Genomic DNA, 23,479 nt, shown 5'->3' on the forward strand with positions numbered 1-23,479 from the left:
GGCTAGGAGCAGCAGGTTACCCGGGCAGTTGAGACAGAGACAAAGTGCTATGGACAGGCGCTGGAATATGCACCAGAGTGAAGTGTTACTTTGAAACACCAGTTACCCGCCGGTGTGAATGTGTCCTTCCTCCCATTAACGAGGGGAGGGGGAAAGCCCTGCCTCCTTTACTAGGGAAGAGGCGGGCCAACTTCGAAGGGGAGCTTGCATCCTGTGTCTCCCGTCCTTCCTGGTCAGCTGGGCCAAGCCAACGCATAGCCCACACGTGGCCGGGAGGTGAACATGACCTGTCTGCTGTCACTAACCTCTCCCCTCCTTTCCGGACAGGGCTCGCGAGGATCCAAAGGATATAAGGTCAGCTGCTGGGATTTTCCTGTGACTTGGTGGGCTCTGGCGGGGTGGGCAGTGTGCCGGAAATGGGTTCTACACCGTTCTCTTGTTTCTCTCCTCCCAGGGGGAGAAGGGCAGGCGTGGCATTGACGGCATAGATGGCATGAAGGTGAGTCTCGCGCTTGGGGCACAGCGTGCCGGGAGCGCTGTCTCTGTACGCTGGTTACCATAGGGACACCTGTGGGCCGGGAGGCTCTGTTTGACTCCAGGGCGTTTTGGGCTCCCCATGCCCTCAGGGGTGGGGTCCTGGCACAGCGTGATCGGGGGCTGGGTGCAGGAACAGGCATTGATCTTGGGACCTGCGGTAAAGCCATACAGCTCCTGGGATGGGAGCAGCCAAGGAAGGGAGAAAGGTGAGGCAACTGCCCAGGCCTGACCTCCCCCCTGACAGCACAGGTCCCATAGGAAGAAATCTGGCCTGAATCCAGCTGGGGATCCAACTGCTCCGTGTGCTGAGGGCTCCTTTCTGGACTCCCAGTGAGGGGCCCGTCACTAGGACAGGGCCTGGGCTGGGTGTCTCAGCTGTTCCCCGCCCCTCTCAGGAACAGCGTGCTCCCGGCTGTAGCCAGGTACTGTGCAGCCCATCACAGCTGTGTCTGGGCACATTGCATGACGTAAAGCAATTCATCAGCTCAGTGGCCTGTGCCCCCTGGCTGGCCATCATCAGTCCCAAACTCCCACCCCTGGCTTGGGGATGGAGCCCCTCCTGCTGCCTTCGGGGAGGCAGGAGTTCCCCCAGGACTCCCTCCAGCACCGCTACCAGTAACACCCAGTTTTATCAGCAGCTGTCACCTCTTCCTCTCCAGTGGGGAGAGGGGCTGGCAGCTGGGACTCGGGCATGGGACTCCTGCCCAGTCCTCCAGCCAGCCAGTGCCCCTCTGTGTGGCCCCTAATCTGTCAGGGCTCGTCAGCGGAGGCTGCTGATCTGTGGAGGTGGGGTCCGCAGCTCCTACTGCCTTCACGTCCCATGGGCGTTGCCTGCTCACGTAGCATGATACTCACTGGTGGCCTTTTCCTTTCCTTTGCCAGGGGGAGAGTGGATTTTCTGGATTGCCAGGCTGCAAGGGATCACCAGGATCTGATGTACGTATTGGCTGGTTTGCTTTTCGTTTCAATAACAAATACAGCTCGATGTGGAGAGTGGTGGAGCCTAGGCCTGGGAGCCGGGCAGACTGGCAACCAGTCAAAGAGAATCTCAAAGTGGGGGGCCTCTGGGTGCTGTCCCAGCGGGGGGCAGCGTGAGGCATGATGGCCTTCCTCATCTACTGCATAGGACCTGCGTGTGCTGTCTGGGGCTTTGAGAGAGCAGAAAAAGGGCTTTGTTCCCCCTTTCCCCGTTGAGTTGTGACTCTGATTGGCTAAGACTTCCCCCCTGCAGGGTATGGGGTGTGGTTGTTAGCCATATTTGGGTCTAGCTCTGTATGTCGCATTCAGGGCACTGGTCAAATTGGGCTCATTTAAGATGATATTCACTCGAGCAATCTGAGATTTGTGACCAATGTGAAAGCCCAGAAATCACCCCAGGCAGACTACAAAACCTAGCTGCCTGTGACAAAACCTCCTCTATAGAGAACAAGGAAGTCTAGCATGGCCTAGTCTTCAGCTAGCAGAGCACGAGTGAGGAATGACAGGGCAATGCCTAATGGGTTTATTGGCACTGCAGTGCCAGTCTCTGGCTTTCTCCAGAGCATAAGTCAGGTATCTGAAATTCGGGCAATCGTTTGCAAGACAGCAGGAAATACTGGGTCACCCAAGCTGCTGGACAGTACAGGGGGTCTCTTCCGCTGAAGGGGCAGAACCCCTGCCAAGTTTTGTAATGGAGGAAAGGTTTAACGGTCTCAGCTGCACTGACCAATGGCCATCCTTACAGCTGTTAGAGATTTGAATGTGCAGGTAATTCACATGACTAATTCCCTCCTATCTGCGGTTTTCTGGACAGTACAGTAGTAGTTGTATAGGAAATTCCAGGAGTAACAAGGGTTTTCTGGGGTGATTTGGCAGCTTTTCACCCATAGGTCCTCGTTGTGTGGCTTTTCGGTTTTGAAACCATTATATATAGGCAAATCTGCAAGCTGCTTTGGGTGAAATCCTGGCTCCATTGAAGTTGGTGGCAAAACTCCCATTGATTCAGCGGGGCTGTATTTCATACTTTGTATCTTTGTGAAAATGTGGTTTGCTCGTGGTGAGAACCTTGTTATCACGGTGTGGCTTGAAAGAAGTAATGTGGAGTGTAAGTTTGTCTGGGACTTTCTATGACATTCATCACCACGGCGTCCAAGTGGTTGGTCAACATTTTCAAATGTAAGCCTCCATCAAGATGGGCTGATATTCACAGCTGCAGAGCATCTGCATCTCCCTTTGATTTTAGCTAGAGTAGTGGATGCTCAGTGCTTTTGATAACCAGGACACTTTACTGAGATGACCAAAGGCCTGATTCTGCGAATACCTATGCTTGTGGGTAAAGTTAGTCCCATGTGTGAGCATTCGCAAGACTGGACACTAAATACTGATGGATTAAGGTCTCTAACTTTAGGGACTTAACTGAAAATTTTGACCTTAGAGTTTAATGTACTAAAATCAACAGAGAACCCTGACCGCTAAACAGAAATAGTCCAGCTAATCCTTTGATTATAGTGGAACCTCCAAAGGAGACGATTCAGTCTAGCTATACTGTGTATGTGTGAGTGTTTCCTTCCTAGCTGAACACCTTGTTTTGTAATAAAAACATGCATCTTATAGCACCTCAGATAGTTTGAAATTTGCCAAGAAGAGTAATTTTATTAAAACAAAACTTTCAAAACCTAAGGCCTGAATAGTCCGATGTGCAAATCCTCTGCCTTGACTTTTCAGGTTACATCATTCATCACTCAGGGGGTTGTTATTCCACACCCAGTGGTCTGCTTTTCTAGGAAGGGTGTTTCAGTGTGTAATACATTTTCATTTGCTATACTTTAAATGTGAGTATTCACCCAGGAGGTGTAGTCCAAAATAGGATCAAAACAGAAATTTTTATACATACTCCACTTGGTTGCACTTTATACAAACTGTGGTTTGTGCAGTTTCATTGGTGTACAGGCAGATTAAGTAATTAAAGGAAATCATAAAATCTTCTCTGACGAATGCTTGGGAAATGTTCAAGACAGAAACAGTGTAACTAGGGCAGATCTTGATTCATTCTTGTGTTTTGGATACGGGTCACCTAAAAATTGATCACAAAGGGGTGGGGAATGTATCCGTTCCGTTTGATGGATTTAAGGGGGTCAGGACCCCATTTTTTCTAAAAATTGTAAAATAGCCACATTATTATAGCCTTTGCCTGTTCATTTCTGTGTGCCAAGTTATGTCAGTCTCTTAATTGTTCCATTTGCCAGGGGTTAGATGATCAGCTATTTCCCATCTTTTCATGGCACAGCACATTCTGCTTTATTGGCATTAATACAACATTCAATTTAAACATTTTCACTAGAATCCACCAATGAGGCTCAAAAGTGGCTCTGCTTTAATTTATTTTTAATTTCAAAAGCAAGTCAAGGGTTACAGCATTTTATAAGAAGACGCAGTGTCGGAATGTGACTCTCACAACCCCAGAGATACCTAGCTCAAGCATACTTTAAACTTCCTCAATCCATCTGTTTCTGACTAGTTTACTTATCCACCTCTCCATTTCGAGTCCCCAGAATGCGATAGGCTGTTTAGTGACGCTTGCGATGTTTGATTTTGTGCATATGTTGACAATTGCCTTGTTTTTAATAGGGATTACAAGGCCCTCCTGGACCTAAGGGAGATCCCGGTTCTTACGGCCGCAAAGGAGCAAAGGTGAGCCATGAGTCACACCCAGTGTTAAATCAGCCATGATACATCTCTGTCAATGCTGTGGGGGCTGCAGGCCACTTTAAGCTCTGCCCCTGCTAAAGGTTAATGCCGGGAGGATGAAGTGAGAAGCCAGGAGGATACATGTACAATCCAGCACAAGGGAGTTGGAAATCATGCTCCTATTAACAGTAGATGGGCAGTACTTGCCTTGTTCTCTGCCTGCCATGTGGACGGGGATTTAATTGTTTAACAGAGTGCGAGGTGTCACCAATTGTTGTGAAAGTTTCCTTGGCAAGCAAATCCGTGTCCCAAAGTGAATAGAAATGCTGCAGCTCTTACTTGGTTAAATTCAGTTTGCAGGGCTACCTTGGGGCAAACCTCTGGCCCAGAGCAGACCTGTGATACCCAGGGCTTTTCTCTCTTCAGGGCTAGGAAAGTCAAATGGTCTCCATTTTGTGATTGCCCTTTTTTCTTCCATCGATCCATAAACTTCATTATCATTAAAGGATAAACATAAATACCCTGCCACAGCCCAATGGTATGTCTACTCAGCGGTGCTGCCTTTGTGGAGTTCTGGAGACCAGTGAATCCAGCAGCTGAATGTTACGCCACCTGGTACGACAATGAGCCCCAGCATAAGAGGCTAAGTGTGTTAAAAAACACACCAATCCTGGCAGCACCCAGCTAGCAAACAAGGACATTCCTTGGTCGAGCAGCCTTGGAAATGGGGCATAGGAGCTGCTCAGTTGTTCATCCATCACCAGTGTCCTCATGCTGAAATGCTGGTCACTGGCCACCAATAATAGACGTCTGTCTAGATCAGTCGTTCAGACTGGTGATGAACACAGTAAAACAGGTGTCTGGAGAGCTGTGCAATGGAAAATGTTATCATGGCATTAGGCCTTGTAAGTCTAGGTAATAAAAAAGAATGCTACTGGCTGACACTGGGTGAGTTCTAAAAGGGCTTAAAACTTCAGCCTAAACACAGACTCCGGGTTCAGACTGTACTGTTTGTAACTCACTTTGGAAAGGCCCAGATTGGCACCGACTACTGGGGCCACCAAAAGGTTCTTAGAAGTTTACAGGGCATCATGTTTCCTGTCAGAGGCTTAACTGGGCCGCTTTCAGCTCTGTGGCTCATGGCCCTGTGATTTAAAGAACAGAAATGTTTCCCAGCAGATGAATGTGCAGCTGCAAATGTAAGGGGGATGCAATTTTGAAGCCCTGATATCATACTTGTCCCAAGGCTCTCCGGGTTCCTAGCAAATTTTCACCAGCATGTGCTGAGCTGTTTGCTGTGCAGCTCTGAGGGGAGTCTCCGAGCTCCCTTTAATGGAATGCCTGCAGGGCGCAAAAAGTGCTCATCTGGCATGTGGCAGTGTAATGCTGCCGTGCTTTTCATGAAGGTTAGTCTCCAGACCTTTGTTTCTGGAAGGTTCACACCATGGGGGCCAAGCCAAAAGAGAGACTGAAGAGTTGTGTGAATGTGGCGTCAACTCCCAACAAGAGACAAGGCATTCTTGGAAGACTGAGATTAATAGTTTTGGGCACAGCAGTCAGAATACATAGGCCACCGCGATGCATCACTTCCTCCGTTAGTGTTATCCGCTTCTTCACAGCTTTCCAAGCGGCCTGAGATAGCAGCAGAGAGCACAGAACAGTTCAGAATACACACAAGCAATCCCGGAACACCATGGGGCAGAGCAAAATGGATGCAGGGATGCAGAAGCCTCGCGGTTTCATAAAACCATCTTCTCATTTCTAAGATACCTTCCTCCTCTGAGAGGTATAAACCCAGCCGCTTCACAGCCTTGACTGCAGACGGCTCAAAGTGGCGAATTCACTTTGAGGTCAGCAAGCATGTGGGTAAATCTGCCGGGCTTAAATCCCTGTCATTGGTGCGGAGAGGGCCCTAATGATCTGTTACCCATGGCTGAGATCTCTGTGGCCAATGACAAAAATTGGTCTGACACTTGAAGGAAAAATGGCTTTTGGTAAGAGCTGGGAGCTGGGTCTAGTTGCTTGAAGTTTGATACAACTAAACTCCAGGGTTCAAGACGGACCAGTGTGAGCTGGGAGTGGTGCTTTGTATTTATAACACCCTTTATCTTTTATCAAGGGAGAATCTGGGGTGGATGGGAAACCTGGCAGACCTGGGAATGCTGGAAACTTTGGAGACAAGGTAAACCACCTTAGCAACCAGACTGCCCTCAGTCCCTGTGCTCTATCCCTGTGCTCTGCCCCTGTTACTGGTGGCCAGAGCTGCCATGTAACTTCCAAGCACCCATGCAGGGCAAGGGCAGTTCTCAGCCTTTGCTCTCTGATTTCTTCTAAAAATTCAAACTGAAAGAAAAAATGAATTGTTTTTTTTTCACAAACCCCGGGGGGGAATGTAACAGGATGTGCTGGCAGTGTGACCAGTGGGGAAATGTTTGGTTCTTTACGCAGCTCCTCTTTGGGTCCAATGGTTAGCTGGGGGGAGTCTTATCAGTGGGGCTATATGGCCTGGCCTTCATCCCCAGAATCCTTATGCTAGTGTGTTGCTGTCCTCACCCGAGGAGCTCCATTACAAGTGAGTGAGGGTAAGCCCGTGCAGAAGTATTTACAACAGCAGGGCTGGAACAATTTGTGTAGTGGGGGTGCTGAGAGCCATTGGACCAAACTGTAAACCCGGGATAAGGTGGGAACCACTTCAAGCCGGGGGGTACGACAGCACTCCTAGGTCCAGCACCTATGGCGTTAACCCTTTTGATCAGAAAGAGAAACGCTTTCAACCGGCCGATTTGCTTTCTCTGGCGAATAGATCGACTGTGTAGTCTGCAGCTGTGTTACGAGTGCACAGCTAGTTTGTTACTCCAAACCCCCGTGACTGATCTTCTTTTTCTTCTGTCTGATCTGCCTGTTTAGGGACAAGCTGGAGGTCCTGGTGGCCCTGGAGAGAAAGGGGAGTTGGGGGATGAGGTGAGTCACATGTGCGCCTGGATTTGGCTGATTTGATTTGCTGGCACTTTCAACTGTATTAACACTGCTTTTACCTCTGTGTAGGGAGCTCCAGGCCCAGACGGCCCACCTGGAGAAAGGGTAAGAGCGCCCTGCTATACTGTACTTCCGGGTCACAAGCCACGGCGGGAGGGGGTCCCGGGCATGTCTGGGCTTGGCTACCCATCAGAGGGGCTGAGGTAACTGAGGCGTGAGCAGACACAAGCTGGGACCGGCTGAAAACGGTCGGGGAGCCCTCCAAGAGCCTCCTTTCCAGCAGCTCCCTGCACTTAGCCTGCTCGGAGCCCTGGGAGTTCTGCGGCTAAGTCATGCCGTTCTTTGGAGGGTTCAGGGGCGACCTGGGAGTGTTTGTTTAAAACCCTGCGTTCGAATCTGTCCCCAAGTAACACTGATGGAACAGGCCGGAATCTGGCCATACATTCCTCCATCGCCTCATTTAGAAACCGATTCAAACCGAGGTTAACTCTCCTCCTCTCCCCACTGGCTGAGCAAAGGGCTGTTTCTAGTTTCTGTATTGCTGTGTTCGTGTGTTGGAATGGTACACACTTAATGCAGTTATAACCCTGTGCCCCATGATCCGCAGAGCCGAGGGAGCCAGTCTGAAGTGCGGGGTACGGTGTAGTCGCTCAGAGATGATAGTCTAGGAACCATGGAAATCTCTGCACAATGAGCTGGATTATTCCTCCGGTGGGAGGAGGCTCGGGGGGAGGAAATCTGTGGAGACCCTCCCCTCTCCCCCCTTTATTGTTCCATCAGAGGACAGGGGTTTGGACCCATCTCCAAACCTGGTAGATATCCACGTATGGGCGGCCTTGCCATCCTCACTGGGGCCCTGTGCTCTGCCCTAGCTGTGCCCCCGCCCCCCCAGCCCTCGTGCAGAGCAGATTCTGAACGAGCACTCTGGTTCTTTCTAAACAGGGAGGCAACGGAGAACGAGGGCCACTGGGCACCCCCGGCATTCGTGGGCCCAGAGGAGACAAGGTAACTACTCGCGTGCACACAGCTGTACCTCGCTCCTGGCTGGCTGGGCTCGGCACACCTGCTTCGGCACAAAGGCACTAACCTGGACAGGCAGGGAGCTGAAATGTGCTCCCAGCCTCCAGCCCCCCCCCGGACGGCTGGCCAGTCCTGCAGTGCTGTGCCGTGCCAAGCTGCCGCTGACTCCACTGGGCGTTCCAAGAGCCACAAGGCTGCATACCCGGGGCCCTGCTGCCTGTCACCTACCCGGCTATTCCTGCCGTGACTGTCAGTGCCAGCATGCACTGCCATGGCCGTCGCTTCAGACGGCTGCAGCGTTAGACTCCCAGGGGACAGAACCAGGGTGTGGGGCAGGGGCTGTGCAAAGCTGGCTTCATGTTCCTTCATTGCTCGGGCGTTCTAGGCTCCCAGCCCTGCCCAACGCAGCTCCGCAGTTCCCAGGGGAATGGGGCTGGGGCAGGCAGAAGAGGAAGGTAGTGATGTGGTAAAATTCCTCCATCTGCAGCATTGGCTCCTCCATGGCTACTTGTATGAAGTGAGCTACCTATTTCCAGGGGGGCACGGCTAGCTGGGAGGGAAGGAGGCGTCATATTCCCCTTCTGGGGGGGCATGCCTTACCCGCTAAAACCCAGGGCTGGTGACAGCTGCTCAAAGGCCCAGCTACCCCCATGCACCTGTGGGGCACTGCTGAGGTGTCTGGGTATGTCATGGGCGGGACACTCCCCCCGGCAGCCCCACAGAGCCATGCTGGCCGCTCCAGAAGGCGGGATTCATGGTGCAGGTGATAGGAAACGCTGGCCATGCGCTCTGCTCCTGCCCGCCCCGTCTCTGGGAGAGGAGAGCACTGTGGGAAGCGACTGTCACAAAGACCCCAGCCATGTGCAAAGCATCCCCCACCTTTCCCACACTGGGATGGCTCACATTTGTCATGGTTTGGGGTAGGTAACGCCCAGAACCTGTCTCGGGCCCAGCCAACCTGAACCTGACCTGAGAGTGTTCAGTCCTTTTCAGACCTGACCCAATACCCCCCTGAATCTGTATCAACGCTGTGCCTCATCCTCGGGGCTCAGCCTGGTGCTGGCTGCCCACTCCCCAAGCCCAATGCCCACGACCTGTCTCCTGCCCTGGTGCCCCGCTCCTGCCAGCCACCGCCCCCAGCTGCGCTGTGTGTGCTGAGCAGCAACTCATCGTCACACTCACTCCACTGCACCCAGCCACTCCCACGCCAACCTCACAGGCCAGGGAGGAGATCAGAGATGACCTGAGCCGAGCCCAGCACAGCTGGGTTGCTTCCCAACATGAGCCGAGCCCGACAAGTGTAGTTGGGCCCCTTTGGGCCCAGGCTGGGTTTCAAGGCTCTGAATTGAAATCCCTCTCAGCTTGGTAATGGTAGCCTTGGAGGAGGCCGCTGAGAAGCTGCTCTGGTGGCAGGAACTTGTGGCTAAGTGTAGAAAAGTCTCCGTTCTACGTTGCAGTGAGGAGCCAGCCTGGGGCAGGAATGTTACTGCAACCCCCAGCTCGGAGCCAATAAGTAAACAATGACCATGTGGGTAAGAGCTTCCCGAAAGCAAGGGAAAGGGCGAGAGAGATGAGCCACAGCCTTGGTCTGACTCTCCATGCCCTTCCCAGGGGGCTGCGGAGCCAGCTGACCGGCTGCATGCATGGCAGAGGTGCTAGGAAATAAACGGCTTAACGTTTTCTCACTGTACTAGCAACAATCCGGCGTTCTAGCTTCATGAGTTCACCGCTTCAGAGCTATTTTGAGGGCGAGTCTCTCCCAGCGGTGCCGGTGTGCAGGCTCCGGGGACGGGAGACTCAGCAGGGAGTGGGTGGACGGTGCTGATCTGGCAGTGGGGAGCGGGAAAACGTGTGTGCAGGAGAGGCTCCTCTTTCATAAGGGCTTGAGCGCCTCGCGTGGGCTGGGAGCCAGCAGGACAGTATCCGTGCGTCTGCCACGGGGTGGCTCATCCAGCAGGCTCTGCCCAGCCCTGGGCACTCTGTTGTCCAACACCAACAGGCTGCAAACCCTGGGCGCGGGCACAGGTCATGCCAGGTGTGGGGGGGTGTACAATTGCCTCGAGAGGCGGCGGTGGTGAGGAATCAGAACAGCACCAGCAGGACGTACTGTGCTCGCTTACCACGGATGGATTCCCATCTGTCCAGCCCTGTTGCCCACAAGATGGCTATGGGGCTGCCACAGCTGCGTTTACGAGGCAGCCAGCTCGCTAGCTGGGCCGTGCTCCCCCCACACACTGTAAGAAAGGCCCCATGAAACCCCCTGTGAAGCGCCGACCCACACGGTGCGCAGGGTCAGACCTGCCTTCGGTGGAGCTAGCGCCCACTCACTTTGCCCGCGTGGCTGAGCCCCTTTAAAACCCAGTGCAAAGTAACCTGCTGAAGCTTCCCATCTCCACGTGCGCACGGGGGAGCAGGTCTGCACCAGCAAACTGACCGCCTGCTGTGTGCGGTAGATTGCTAGTCTGGTGATAGGGCGGGGGGGTCTTTCAATCAAGCTCCTTTGTTTTGCCCTTAATCCTGATACCCCGGCTCCTTCTTCTGCCCCAAACCTAGGCTCTAAACAACAATCCACTTTCAACAGCTGAAGTCACCAAGTGAGTCACTTCCCAAAGGCCCCGTCCATCACCCATGGCTCTCTGTGCTTCTCCTGGTCTGGGTCTTCTGTCGACCCCTTCCTCTCCCATGTCATCGGCCAGCGCTGCCGCGCACACCTTGGCCCTCTGCTTTGCAGCAGTAGGAAGTACTCAGCAAGTGTAGGATCAGCCCCACAAAGCCACAGGGAGAGCCAAGAATTCCAATGTTAAGCTGCTGCATCTGATCAGTATGGTGCGGTTTGCTAAACTGGGCATGGGGATCGTCTATCCATGCAGCAAAGAGCTGAGCAACTCCCGATGGGCTGGGCAAGCCATTGCCCGTGGTTCTGACTGGCAGAGCATCACAGCCAGGAGGATCTCCCAAAACCTGAGCGGATTTGCCAGCATCTTACGCCCATCTCTTTCCCTCTGCCATACGGCAGGGAGGACAGCATGTGTGTCCTGAGGATGTGACAGTGGGGCTGGATGGACAGTGGATGGAGGAGTGGGGCAAAGGCTGCTAAAAGCCATGTGTGCCCCAATGTGGAACCACTCCCAGCCCCTCTGGAAGACTCCATGTGATTCTGAATGTGCCCCATTTGGGAAGGTGGCCCAGCTAGAGGGGGAATAGAGGAGTTATGGGGTAGCTGCCATAAGCAGCAGGCTGCTTAGGCCAGTGTCACTCATTTCTGCATCAACTCTGCACTCAGAGGTGGAAGCCACCTGATGAGAGAGCCAAAGGTATCCCAGCAAGCCAGTCCTGCTACCACATGGAGAGGGGGCCTTGCCTGTGGGGGGCTATGGCTGGTGCATGAGCGGTCAGCGTCCATGGGGTCAGGGCTGGGATTTCCTGCTGATCCTTAGGGCCTGGGCACTTGCCATAGAATTGTAGCAAGGCAGGACTGGAAGAAACCTTGAGAGACAGGACCAAGGCAACCTAGACCATTTTTGAAAGCTGTTTCTGCAGCCTGTTCTTCAGTGATGGGCATCCCACCGCCTCCCTGGGAAGCCTGGCCCAGAGCTTAGCTGCCCCGGCAGTTAGAAAGTGTCTCCTAGTGTCTAACCTAAACCGCCCTTGCTGCAGGACAAGCACCTTACTTCCTGTCCTGTCTTAAATGGACACTGAGAACCATTGTTCACATCCTCTTTATAACAGCCCTTAACACACCGGAAGATTAAAAACTTGCCTAAAGCATGGCACACAGATCTGGACACATTACTCCAGCTGAGGCCTCACCAGCACAGAGAGCGGGACAGTTACCTCCCATGTCCTCATACCACTCTCCAGTTACTCTACCCCAGAGCTTAGCCTTTTTCATAACGGCATGGCATTAACTCACGTTCATCTACCCCCTAGATACTGTTCAGCGGTACGAACACCTGGCCGGTTAGTCCCCCTTTTGTAGTTGCGCATTTGATTTTTCCCTACTAAGTGAAGTGCTTTGCACTTGTCTTTATTGAATGTCATCTTCTTGATGTCAGACCAATTCTCCAATTTGTCAGGGTCGTTTTGAATTCTGCTCCTGTCCTCCAAAGTGCTTGCAACCCCTCCCAGGGTGGTGTTATCCGCACATTTGATAACCATACTCTCATCTCCATTATCAAAATAATTAATAATAAATGATGAACAGTACTGGACCCAGGACCTGTGGGACCCCACTCGAAACAACCTCCCACTTTGACAGCAAACCATCGATAACTGCTCTCAAGTAGTCGTGCACCCACCGTGCAGTAAATTTATCTGGTGACATTTCCCTAGTTTGCTGATGAGAATGTCACATGGGACTGTGCCAGGCTGCTGTGCCTTGCCAGATGCCCTGATGCCTTCCATGAATAGGTCTAGTGCTGGGCTTTCCCAAGAGACTTAAAGATCCAGTTCTTCCTGCCCTCTGGGGCGAGCTAGGAAAGATTTACACAGCTCTTATCATCTCCACCAGTTAGACATGGTAACTTATTTCTCATATCACACCTCTGTTATCTAGTTACAGAGGCTGGCTGACAGCAAGAGAATGCAAACTGGTATGCACCCTGCTGCAATGAGCATTGGCACTAGAAGCCGTGAGCGTGGCAGAGATCTACCTGGCGTTATAGACATGCAGGGTGGGGCGTGTACAGAACAGCACAAAGGAAACTCCGTGGGGTTCTCTAGTCCGGCTTGTTGTTGGAAAATGCCAGAACTGTAATTTCCTGTTTACATATTGTGTCCTGGGAACAGCAGGCCCACTCTCTGTTGTTTGCAAGGCAGATGTTCATTAGAATGAAGCCACAATAGTGCTTTGGAATGAAACTGTCCAGAAAGAGGCAGAGGCGAATTTCCAAGGCTCCGTTCTGGCTCGAGGCATGAGCGCATTGCCAGAAACATCTCCATCAGTATTCAGGACCTTCATACTGTTACAGTTTATATTTACTGCTTTACGCCCTATGGAAGTGTCTAGCTAGCAAACAACGGCTTTGTTGCTCTTCATTTTATAGCCCCCCCCCCCCCGACCCTTAGCCATTAGGCAAGGTTGTAAGTAAAGTATAAAAGTGATGGAAGATTTATCTGCTAGTTTTTACCATGTGCCAATGCTTAGCGAGGCACTGCCAGGCTGAGGGAATGCAGGGCTCAAAGCAGGCTATGGAAGCATGGAAGGAGAAGTGGAAGAGTCGAGATTCCCATCAAGTGGGCCTGATGGTGGGGCCGGCAGATCTCAGGGCGGAGGCGAGTATGCACAGTGGCTGTTGCTGCCGGGCTCATAAGCACACAGCTAAGGGACAATGTGCTGTGCGTGGGAGAGGAGCTAGCTTAGCGTTGCAGAGAACTGGCTATTCGCCTACGTGGCTCTGAATTCACAGTGAAACCTGGGGGATGAGGCATTTCCTGACTGTTCAGAGCTACATGTTGCAACTCCTGCCAGTCTCCTTTCTTGGTGTGGCATATATCCTGAGATTCAGGGACGGCCAGTCAGCACACAGGGATGGCACAGTTTCTGGGCTTTCTCCATAGTGTTCTCCTTTATGCAATGCTCTGCACTGTGGTTAGTCGTGGGGGCTCTGACTTGCAGAGCCACAGTGCAAGGTTTCCTCACTAACTGGGCAGTCTGGGACTCCCTGACACTGGCCCCTACCACAGAGCGCTTTGAAAGAAGCAATCCTGGGCTCAAGGTTTCAATGCTAAACGCACATGTGCCCATGAGTTTCCATTCGCAGCTACGCTGAGCGGGGCTCTCCAAAGCAGGACAGAGGGACATCCAGCTCCAGCACATCATCCGTTTCAGCTGTAGGAAAAGCTCTGAAAGTTTAACAGTACCAAGTTCCCAGGAGAATCCCTGCTTCCTGTGTCCAGTCACCACCTCTCAGCCCCATCTCTCTCCCCGGCTCTCAGCGAGCCCTGGCAGTCTGTACAGCCAATAGGTGTGAGGAAGGGGACGTTAAGGGAGAAATGTGGAGATCCTGACCCTTTAAAAGCAGGAAGTGACGAGCCATTTCATGGCCATCCCCTTGGCATTGCAGGCACCCCCCCATCCCAGCATCCTCCACAGGGATTGTTCCTGGCCTTTGCTCCCTGGAATTCCTTTTCACCAAGCCAGGCCAGTTAGCAGATACATTTCCAGGCTCTCTGCTCCCACTCCCTGCTCAAAATTTCAACAGGGGCAATTCCTGCCCCTCCCTTTTCTGAGCACAAAGTCCCTAAGCACCTGGCAATAGCCCAGAATGGGCGGGGTTGGGAAGCCCTGTGCACTGTGGGAGATACACAGGTCAATGGCACACCTCTTTCCAAAGCAGAGCTGAGGTTAGGGCCCAGTTGGGAAACAAGGGCCCCAGCTCCGCTCTCTGTGTACGTGCAGTGATAAAAGTATCTTGTTCGTGTGCAATGCAGGGCACCCACCAAACAGTGGGGAGAGAGATTGGGCAGATATCTTGGCTTGACTATAAGATCATTGAGGAAGGAAGGGACTTATGCAACCCCTAGCTCAGGGGGGCCTGATCCTGATTGGGGACAAGGGGTGCCGTTGCCATACTCATTGACAATGATAAATGAAACTTCATGGGAGTCGTTAAGGCAGAGATGGGCCCAAACCAAAACCCTAGATACAAACATCCCTGTACTGGGCGAGCTTGGCTCTCAATCCATTCTGATCGTCCCAGATGAACCCCATTTGCTGATGCTCAACTCTGCATGCAAACTCCCTGGAGCACTAGCTAATTTCCCACCTGATCTTTGTGACTTGGACCCATCTCGCTAGAGGGCTAATGATCCAAGGTGCTTTGTGTGTGGATAAAGGTCTACTTTCTGAAATACTCCATTTTCTGCCCACCCATGCCGCTTTGCTCTCTCTGTCTCTGTGCTGCTCAGTACCTGCAGGACTCTTGGCTTCCAAAGTGACTCCTTGAGTTATATATTTTTTCTGCCTTTTCAGGGTGAGCCTGGCCCACAGGGTGACCAAGGACGGGAAGGACTGCTCGGAGTGCCTGGAGACCCAGTAAGAACATGGCTGATCCTTCCGCCTGGGGCAGGGGGGAAATGGGGAGCGTGTTAAAATCAGACAAGGATGTGACTAGAGATGGGGTGCACCCAGCCTTTCCTTCCCAGCCTGGACACATGCCCCCAAGAAGAGAGGCAGTGGGAGTGGTGCATGCCAGAGTCCAGGACCTGGGCAAGCCTAGAAAATGGAGATTTGGCTTGCTGTTTGGGACTGAGAAAATTCCACGTCGTTTCCTCCTTCCAGTGGAAACAGGTGCCAGAAAGTCAGTCCGGCAGATTTGGAAACCTACAGATCTGAACAGCAGCAGTGAAGGAATGCTAAGCCTTAGGGCGAGACCTAGGTCCTCTTAGTCACCTGAGTCAGTGGGCTACTGCGGGGAGTTGGGGCATGATTAGGCCCCTGCATTGTCATCTAGAGCCCCTCATCTTGATATGGTCTGTTCTAAAGCATGCACGGATGGAGGTCTCCTTTCTGGGGCAGCCCTGGCTTTCCAGAGTGCTCTTCCAGTAATTCTGCTCCTCCCATCACCAAAGCTGTGTGCGCCAGGGTCATGAGAGAAGGGGAGGCTGCAGGGCCCAGAGCAGTTTGCTATGGGAATGGGGACATTTCCCTGGAGACTTCTCCTCCTCCAGCAGGGAGCAGCCCTGGCCGTCTCCACGGCAGGTGGGTGGGCGCTGAATACGAGTGAGGGTGCTGTGCTGCTAGCCGAATGCTGCTTCCCCTCCCCTTCGGAGCTCTTATCGCTCTGTGCTAGCTGGCTCCCAGGGGCCCAAACATCCCCCAAATCATCGGCAAGGAGGGCACCCCCATGCTGATCTCCCCACTCTGCGTTTCATGTCCCCCCAAGGCATCTGCCTCCATCCTGCACTTGCTGACTCATAGCTGGGGGGGTGTGGGGGGCAGGCAAGGAGGAGGCCCCGGGGCAGGGCTTGTGGAAACGCACCTAGGCCCCACTGCACTTGCCCTGCCATGTTCAGCCCTAGTTCGGCAAACTCCAACGGGAGGATTAAGACAGCTGTTTGTCTTTGTCACGCACACTGATCCCTGCCCTTTGTGAGTCCTGAGCCTCTCTGCTTCAATCCACTGAACACTGAAAGAGCCCTTTGCCCCCACCCGTCGCTGCTTTCCCGCGGGAAGACTTGTGCTGTGTGCTGCCCCAGCCGTGCCCCGGGAGCCCCACTCTCAGCGGAGTGCCCCGAGCCCGGCGGGAAGCGCTGCTCCCCTGCTTTGCTGCTCCAGAGCGGGGAGCGCTCAGCAGGGACCCACCTCCAGCTCCTTGTCCAAGCTCTTCTCCCCAAGCTTTAATCGTCCCTAGCCCGTAACACCGAGCTGAGCTGCCGATACATGCGGGCCCCCGGGCCAAATGGCAAACAGCCACAAGAAAAATAGCTCACCAGGGCTTCAGCTCTGAGCGATGGGGCCAGAGGACATGCCCTCCTCTGCCCAAGTTAGGGGGGAGGCTAACTCTCGGCTGGACCCAAGATACAGCTAGGCGATGTTACAGAAATTCCCAAGTGGCTGGAGTACGAGTCCTACATACAGTTGATTCACCCCCACGGCAGGGACAGAGATAAGGAAGCACCCGAATCCGGGGCTGCTAAGGGCCAGGTAACTGGTGCAGGCCAGGTCTGGCCTAATTTGTGCCCTGGTTGCCATGGCCCCAGTGGCCTATTGCATCAACCCAGTCCCCGGTGGGTAAGAACCTCTGGGGCACTCTATTGTGCCGGCATCATTCGGGCAAAGGGGCCCCAGGGAATGCGGCTTTGTGGGGCTAACCCTGCCCCTGCGTTCTGGTGTGGGACGTGTCTTCAGGAGGTAGGTCTGTGTGGACAGGGAGCACGGCTGCTTCCACACTAGCCTCCTCGCCTCCCCCAGAGGCTGTGCACGGAGCTCTGAGATCCCCCCCGAGGCACTGCAGTGTGCCCCCCAGCACAGAGTTTAATTGATGTGCCCCATCTCTCCCCCGCGCCCCTCCGCCCCGCCCCCCCCCCGCCCTCCAACGCAGAGTTTAATTAAAGGCAGCCGCATGGAAAGATGAAGCGCAGCTGCTGGCATCAGAGCTGGTCTGTAACTTGGTGCCAGCCACAGCTTGAGTCAGCCCAGGGAGGGGGACATTTTGTGCTGACACTGGGCACTGAATCCAGTTAGTAGTGGGATGCTGCTGGGCCAGATCCTGACATCCTTAACTGAGCCAAGCTCCTGCTGCAGCCAAAGCATTTAACTCTCCGAAGGCGGCAGGGTCTGGCCCGCTGACGGCTCTACATTATACAGCTCTGTGCTGTCGCTCGTCTGGAAAGGGTTTGGGTCTGGGAGGGAGTTTGGTTGTAGAAAAGCAATTCATTTTTATGAGCATTTATGGTATTTCCCCTGTGCTGGCTCAGACTCTTTGCAAAGGCTTTTGCCAAGAGCAGCCATTTCAAAGGGCTCCGAAGTGCTTGCCTATACCTTCCCCATCTCCAGCCACTCTGCAGCAGGAGACCTGGCCCAGCTGGGCTTTGCCCCTTCCCCTGCCCTCATTTTACCTTTCTGAAATAAAGCAGGAAGAATTGGCCCAGTTTCCCCAAATCTGCAACATGAGCCAGCCCTCGCTCGGCTGTGTCTGAGCAGCCAGCTCCTGCGAGCAAAGCTGCAAAATGGGGCCTGGGACCACAGATATGGGCAGGGGAAGCCAGCAGCCTGCAGTGGCTGTTCTTTAGCATCTGGGGGAAGGAGAGAAGCGGCAGCAGGGATCTGAGAGCCAGTGCACCGCATGGGCCTGTTCTCCCGGTCAGAAGGGGAGGGCCGGCTCTCTGCTGGACATGAGAGGGATGGTAACCATTGGGAAGGAGAGGCACACATTGTAGGTTTTGACTTGTGACTTAGAAGCACTTCAGGCCCTCGTACCATTTTGTTCTTTTAAAATATATATTCAGAATGGCGGGGAGGAGACAGACTGCGTATGTGCTGGATACCTGTCAAGAAAGGGCCAGAGACGACAGGCACATGCTTATTCCAGACAGACACATGCTTATTCTGTCACTTTCTTGGAATGTGGACAAGCTATATCCATTGGCCACTAAGATGCTTCATTTGTGGTTGAGGCCTGTTCCAGATTTGAACTACGAACACAGGCATTTGTCTGAGCCTCAATGCAAACCTTGAGACCAAGATTTTAGGGTAGGTTCATTGCTGGGAATCTGTTCAGGGTGAGTATATTCTGCCCCCAGTAAATCCATCCACCACTGTTTAGTAAGAATCCCAGGCAGTGGGCCTGTCTCTGTGCTGCAATATGTGGAAGACACAGTCTCCCTCCTTCCGTGGAAGATATGGTGGTCCAATCAGTCGCCTGTCAGAAGAGCAGGATATGTTCTAACCTCGGATCTGAGTTCTTCCCAGACAGGAGACTTGCTGAGTATCTTGGTCAGGTCTAGCTAAAATAGATACAGGGTTCCAGTAAGATTTCAAAAGCAGTTGCGCTCTGAGATGTTTTTTCCATAAGCTAGGGGGAAATGCTTTTGCTCAGCCAAATAGAAAATAAATATATAATTGGCATTGGGAAGGGAAGGAGCTTGGCAAACAGTATTTTTCAAGGCTTGTTATCTGCGAGTTCTGGCTCTTTGAATGTGTTTCTCTTGGCTAAATGTAGGGCTCCTGCTAACCCTTGAGTCCCTTTCACTTTCTTTATGTCTGCGAGAGAATCTAGAGGTCAGTGTATTCTTTCTTTTATCTCTTTGGAAGCCCTGGTGTAACCTTCTGTGCGTGTGCACGTGTGTGTGTCACCCCCACGTTACAGTGTACACACACACACACACACAGTAGGTGGATGGGAATTGCTGAGATCTGCTGCATACAGAACCCTAAATGCACTCCAGGCATGGTACCAAGTCTGTAGAAATGGCATGGACAGCACAAGCCAAGAGTATATTTGTCAGGGTTCCAGGCACCATAAAACAGGGCAGTTTTCTGTCTGCACTACCGCCATCTTCCCAGCTTTCCTTGTTTTCAGGTTTACTGTAGTAGACAGGAATAAGGCAGTATCCCTTTAAATAGTCAGTGAGCCTTCTAGTGGTACTCACTGTGTTCTATGTTTTACAAGTCATCGGAACCCAGCCAGAGCAGTCACGTGTACATAGCTAGGCCTTGCGTGTTTGGGTCTATTCAGTAAATACGGTTATTTGGGACCCAGCAGTACCCCTGTGGTTTCTTCATGTTATTTTTTTCGTGCAAAGAGCAAAAGACCCAACAATCAGAGATGAAGATGGGATACCAGATGACAGCATGGAGCCTACCTCTACAACTGTTAAATTGAGAAGACAACAAATGAAATGTTATTTGGATTCCCCTTCAAGTGGGAGGAGTAAAACGTACAATGGAGCTAGATACAGCATCTGCTCTTTCTAATTTCACAGCAGGATTATCAGAGACCACTTAATAGGGCGAAGTTGCAGAAAACGTCAGTGCTACTAAAATCACACAGGGGAAATCCCTGGGCATTATTACAGTGAAGGGAACACATGACTGGAAACAACGCCTTGCAGATCTCTATGTTGGGAAGCAAGGAAGTCCTGCTCTACATGGTAAAGAATGGCTGGGAGAGATTCAGGTGGACTGGCAAAGCCTAACATGCCTGGAGGTTTAAAACAAAACAAAACTCCAGGCCCAGACTAAAATGAGCAGAGCTTTCGGACAAGGCAGCTGATGTCTTTCAGGATGGTATCAAAACCTCAAAACATATGAAAGCAAAAACTGAGCATTAGGAGGAGGTAGTTTCTGCATTTTGCAAAGCTCAACCAGTGCCTTTTGATATATGGCCAGAGGCAGAGACTGAACTGCAGCATTTACAGGATGGTGGAATTATATCCAAGGTGACCTGAAGGAGAGGAGCGCCCCTGTCATGGCAGTGATGGAAAGACAGGCGCTGCCCATATCTGTGGTGATTTCAAGGTTCCTCGTGAGGCTGGCTGAGCGAGGACTTAGAGCAAACAAGGAGAAATGTGAATTCAAGTGTGTTTTGAGGCCAAGCCATTGAGAAAGAGATCACATTAGAAAGCTGAAGCCTCTGAATGTGTCACAATGACGTTCCTTTCTAGGGATGGTCTGTCATTTCCACAGGTTCTTGCTTGACAAATGACAGAGTTACAGCCTCCAAACCACCTGTCACACAAGGGACAGAGATGAAGATTGTCCATACAGCATTGCCCAGGCTTCGGATGCCCTTACCAGCTAACGTGTAGCTTTGCTTGTGATCCTTCCCCATGTGACATAGGAGCAGTAATGTCCCGTGGTGGAACACATTGAAAGACCAATTGCCTTTGCTTACCTCAGCAGAACGTACCTATGGTCAAATTGATGGAGAAGCTCTGAGCTTAGTCTGAGGAGTTAAAGTTTCACCACTCTCCATCTGGAAACAATTACTCTAGTTACAGATCTTCACCTTTTAACCCAAAGAGCAGTCCCAGCAATGGGATGATATTCTTGGGTGCTTGCTGTAACAGTATTTGAGTTCAAAAGTGCCAGTGATTTAGTTGGGGATTGGTCCTGCTTTGAGCAGGGGGTTGGACTAGATGACCTCCTGAGGTCCCTTCCAACCCTGATATTCTATGATTCTATGAACCACCATGGGAATGCAGACTGCTTGTCACGCTGGCCCATGGAAGAGGCAGGTAAGGATACCGAATGGAACCAGAGACAGTCAATATGTTCTATAGGGCACAAATTGAACAAATGACACAGTACAACGCGAATTACTCCAGGCCATCTATGGGACAGATGTACATGATTGCAGTAGATGTTCCTTCTAAATGGATTGAAGCATTCTGTATGAATTCAACTAGTTCAGCGCAGATGCCGAGAGCATGCAGACTCGCGTTTCTCGGAAGGGAGTTCCGGAACAGATTGTAACTGACAATAGGACCCAATTCACATCTGAAGAGACCCAACTATTTGTCAAAAGAAAGGCTATCAAACATGTCATATCAGCTGTGTTCCATCCTTCCACAAGTGAACTAGCAGAAAGATTTATTCAGATATATCGGAACTGATTTTATAGGCAAAGCTGCATTATTGTGGGTAAGGGCCATTTCAGGGAATATGAACATCTTGTCCTTATTCAAAGAGTTGGTGCCCTGTATGGACCAACACTATTCCTATCCATTGTGTGACAGTTTGATTAGAGGATTTAACTTTGCTACTATGTTAGGAATGCAGTCCATACTACTACAAATCAGACACCAGCCATGTTGCTCACGAGACATCCTTTAAGGTCTCGTCAGGACGTGCTAAAGCCTGATATCAGTAGGGACATTTGTAAGGAACTTTGTGATCAAGTGGCCACAAATAGTCATACGCAACTGCGTAATTTTCATGTGGAAGAGAAGGTCTTAGTAAGACATGCCTCAGATAATTGGTGGTATCCAGGAGTGATTGCATCACAGACTGGTCCCTTGGGGGGTTTTCAACTAACCCCATTTCAACTCAGGACGGGATGCAGAGATAAAATTTCTATACACTATTAATGACAGCTTCTTGGAGCAGCAAGTCCTGGAAGCCACAAGGGGAGAGGCAATTCTTGATCTAGTCCTAAGTGGAGCACAGGATCTGGTCCAAGAGGTGAATATAGCTGAATCACTCAGTAACAGCGACCATAATGTAATTAAATTTAACATCCTTGAGCGGATGGGGGGCTACCAAAGAAACCCACCACAGTGGCATTTAACTTCAAAAAGGGGAACTACACAGAAATGAGGAAGCTAGTGAAATGAAAAGGACCAGTCACAAGAGTGAAATGCCTGCAAGCTGCATGGAAACTTTTTAAAAACACCATAATAAAAGCTCAAATTAAATGCGCACCCCAAATTTAAAAAAAAGGTAAGAGGACCAAAAAAATGCCACCATGACTAAACAACAGAGTAAAAGAGGTGGTTAGAAGCAAAAAGCCATCCTTTAAAAATTGGAATTCAAATTGTTCTGAGGAAAATAGAAAGGAACATAAACTTTGGCAAGTCAACTGTAAAAGTACAGGTTTCAGAGTAGCAGCCGTGTTAGTCTGTATCAGCAAAAAGAACAGGAGGACTTGTGGCACCTTAGAGACTAACAAATTCATTTGAGCATAAGCTTTCATGGGCTACAGCCCACTTCATCAGATGCATAGAATGGAACATATAGTAAGAAGATATTTATACATACAGAGAACATGAAAAGGTGGAAGAACCCATACCAACTGTAAGAGGCTAATTAATTAAGAGGAGCTATTATCAGCAGGGGGAAAAAAACCTTTTGAAGTGATAATCAAGATGGCCCATTTCAGACAGTTGACACGAAGGTGTGAGGATACTTAACATGGGGAAATAGATTCAATATGTGTAATGACCCAGCCACTCCCAGTCTCTGTTCAAACCCAAGTTAATGGTATCTAGTTTGCATATTAATTCAAGTTCAGCAGCTTCTCGCTGGAGTCTGTTTTGAAGCTTTTCTGTTGCAAAATTGCCACCTTTAAGTCTGTCACTGAGTGATCAGAGAATGAAGTGGGCTGTAGTTCACGAAAGCTTATGCTCAAATAAATTTGTTAGTCTCTAAGGTGCCACAAGTCCTCCTTTTCTTTTTGTAAAAGTACAATTAGGCAGGCCAACAAAGAAGTTGAAGAGCAACTAGCAAAAGACTCAAAAACCAAAAATTTTTTTGAAAAACTGTAAGTACATGAGAAGCAGGAAGCCAGCCAAACAATCAGTGGTGCCGCTGGCCGATAGAGGTGCTCAAGCAGCACTCCAGGAAGATAAGGCCGTTGCGAAGAAACTAAATGAATTCTTGGTGTATCCCAAGTGCAGCATGCTTCAGCAGCAGCAGTGGGAGCAGCAAGTTGCAGACGACAAACTGTGGCACGCTGGGAGAACGTCCTGGCTCCTGCCAAGATGCACCCTCTGCCCTCCCAGTAGGACGTTTCAGCTGGGAGCCCGAGTCAGGCAAGCTGGCAGAAGGCTGCTGGACTGGAATCCTGTTCGGTTTCCTTACAGAATAACGCCTTGTTGCTGATGATTTGTCTGAGCGGGTCTGGTCTGAGGTGACACACACTGACAAACAATGCAGGGCACATGGAGGAGCCTCAGGCCCAGTATCCCAGTGTTGTGTAATAAGCCCCAGCGCAGACTTATCCCAGCTTGAACAACCTCAGAGCGTGCCAGGGAACAGGATGCTGGGTGGGTTACATTTGTATCAGTCTTCAGTGCAGGGGATGTGAAGGAGATTCCCACACCTGAGCTATTCTTT

The 23,479-nt window shown here is 51.3% G+C and overlaps 1 protein-coding gene across 1 annotated transcript in view; it reads left to right on the forward strand.

Moving 5' to 3' along the window:
- The window catches only part of COL6A1 (collagen type VI alpha 1 chain), a 69,785-nt gene that overhangs the window by 21,550 nt on the left and 24,756 nt on the right, over positions 1–23,479 (forward strand). Inside the window, exons 12-20 of the mRNA XM_084643133.1 lie at positions 328–354; positions 455–499; positions 1,420–1,473; positions 4,144–4,206; positions 6,323–6,385; positions 7,111–7,164; positions 7,249–7,284; positions 8,122–8,184; positions 15,173–15,235. Of these exons, the coding sequence (XP_084499259.1) occupies positions 328–354; positions 455–499; positions 1,420–1,473; positions 4,144–4,206; positions 6,323–6,385; positions 7,111–7,164; positions 7,249–7,284; positions 8,122–8,184; positions 15,173–15,235 (468 nt within the window). The remainder of the gene's footprint in view (positions 1–327; positions 355–454; positions 500–1,419; positions 1,474–4,143; positions 4,207–6,322; positions 6,386–7,110; positions 7,165–7,248; positions 7,285–8,121; positions 8,185–15,172; positions 15,236–23,479) is intronic.

This window comes from Lepidochelys olivacea (assembly GCF_965140295.1).
Source record: "Lepidochelys olivacea isolate rLepOli2 genome assembly, chromosome: 11".
In the NCBI taxonomy this organism is placed as follows: Eukaryota; Metazoa; Chordata; order Testudines; family Cheloniidae; genus Lepidochelys; species Lepidochelys olivacea.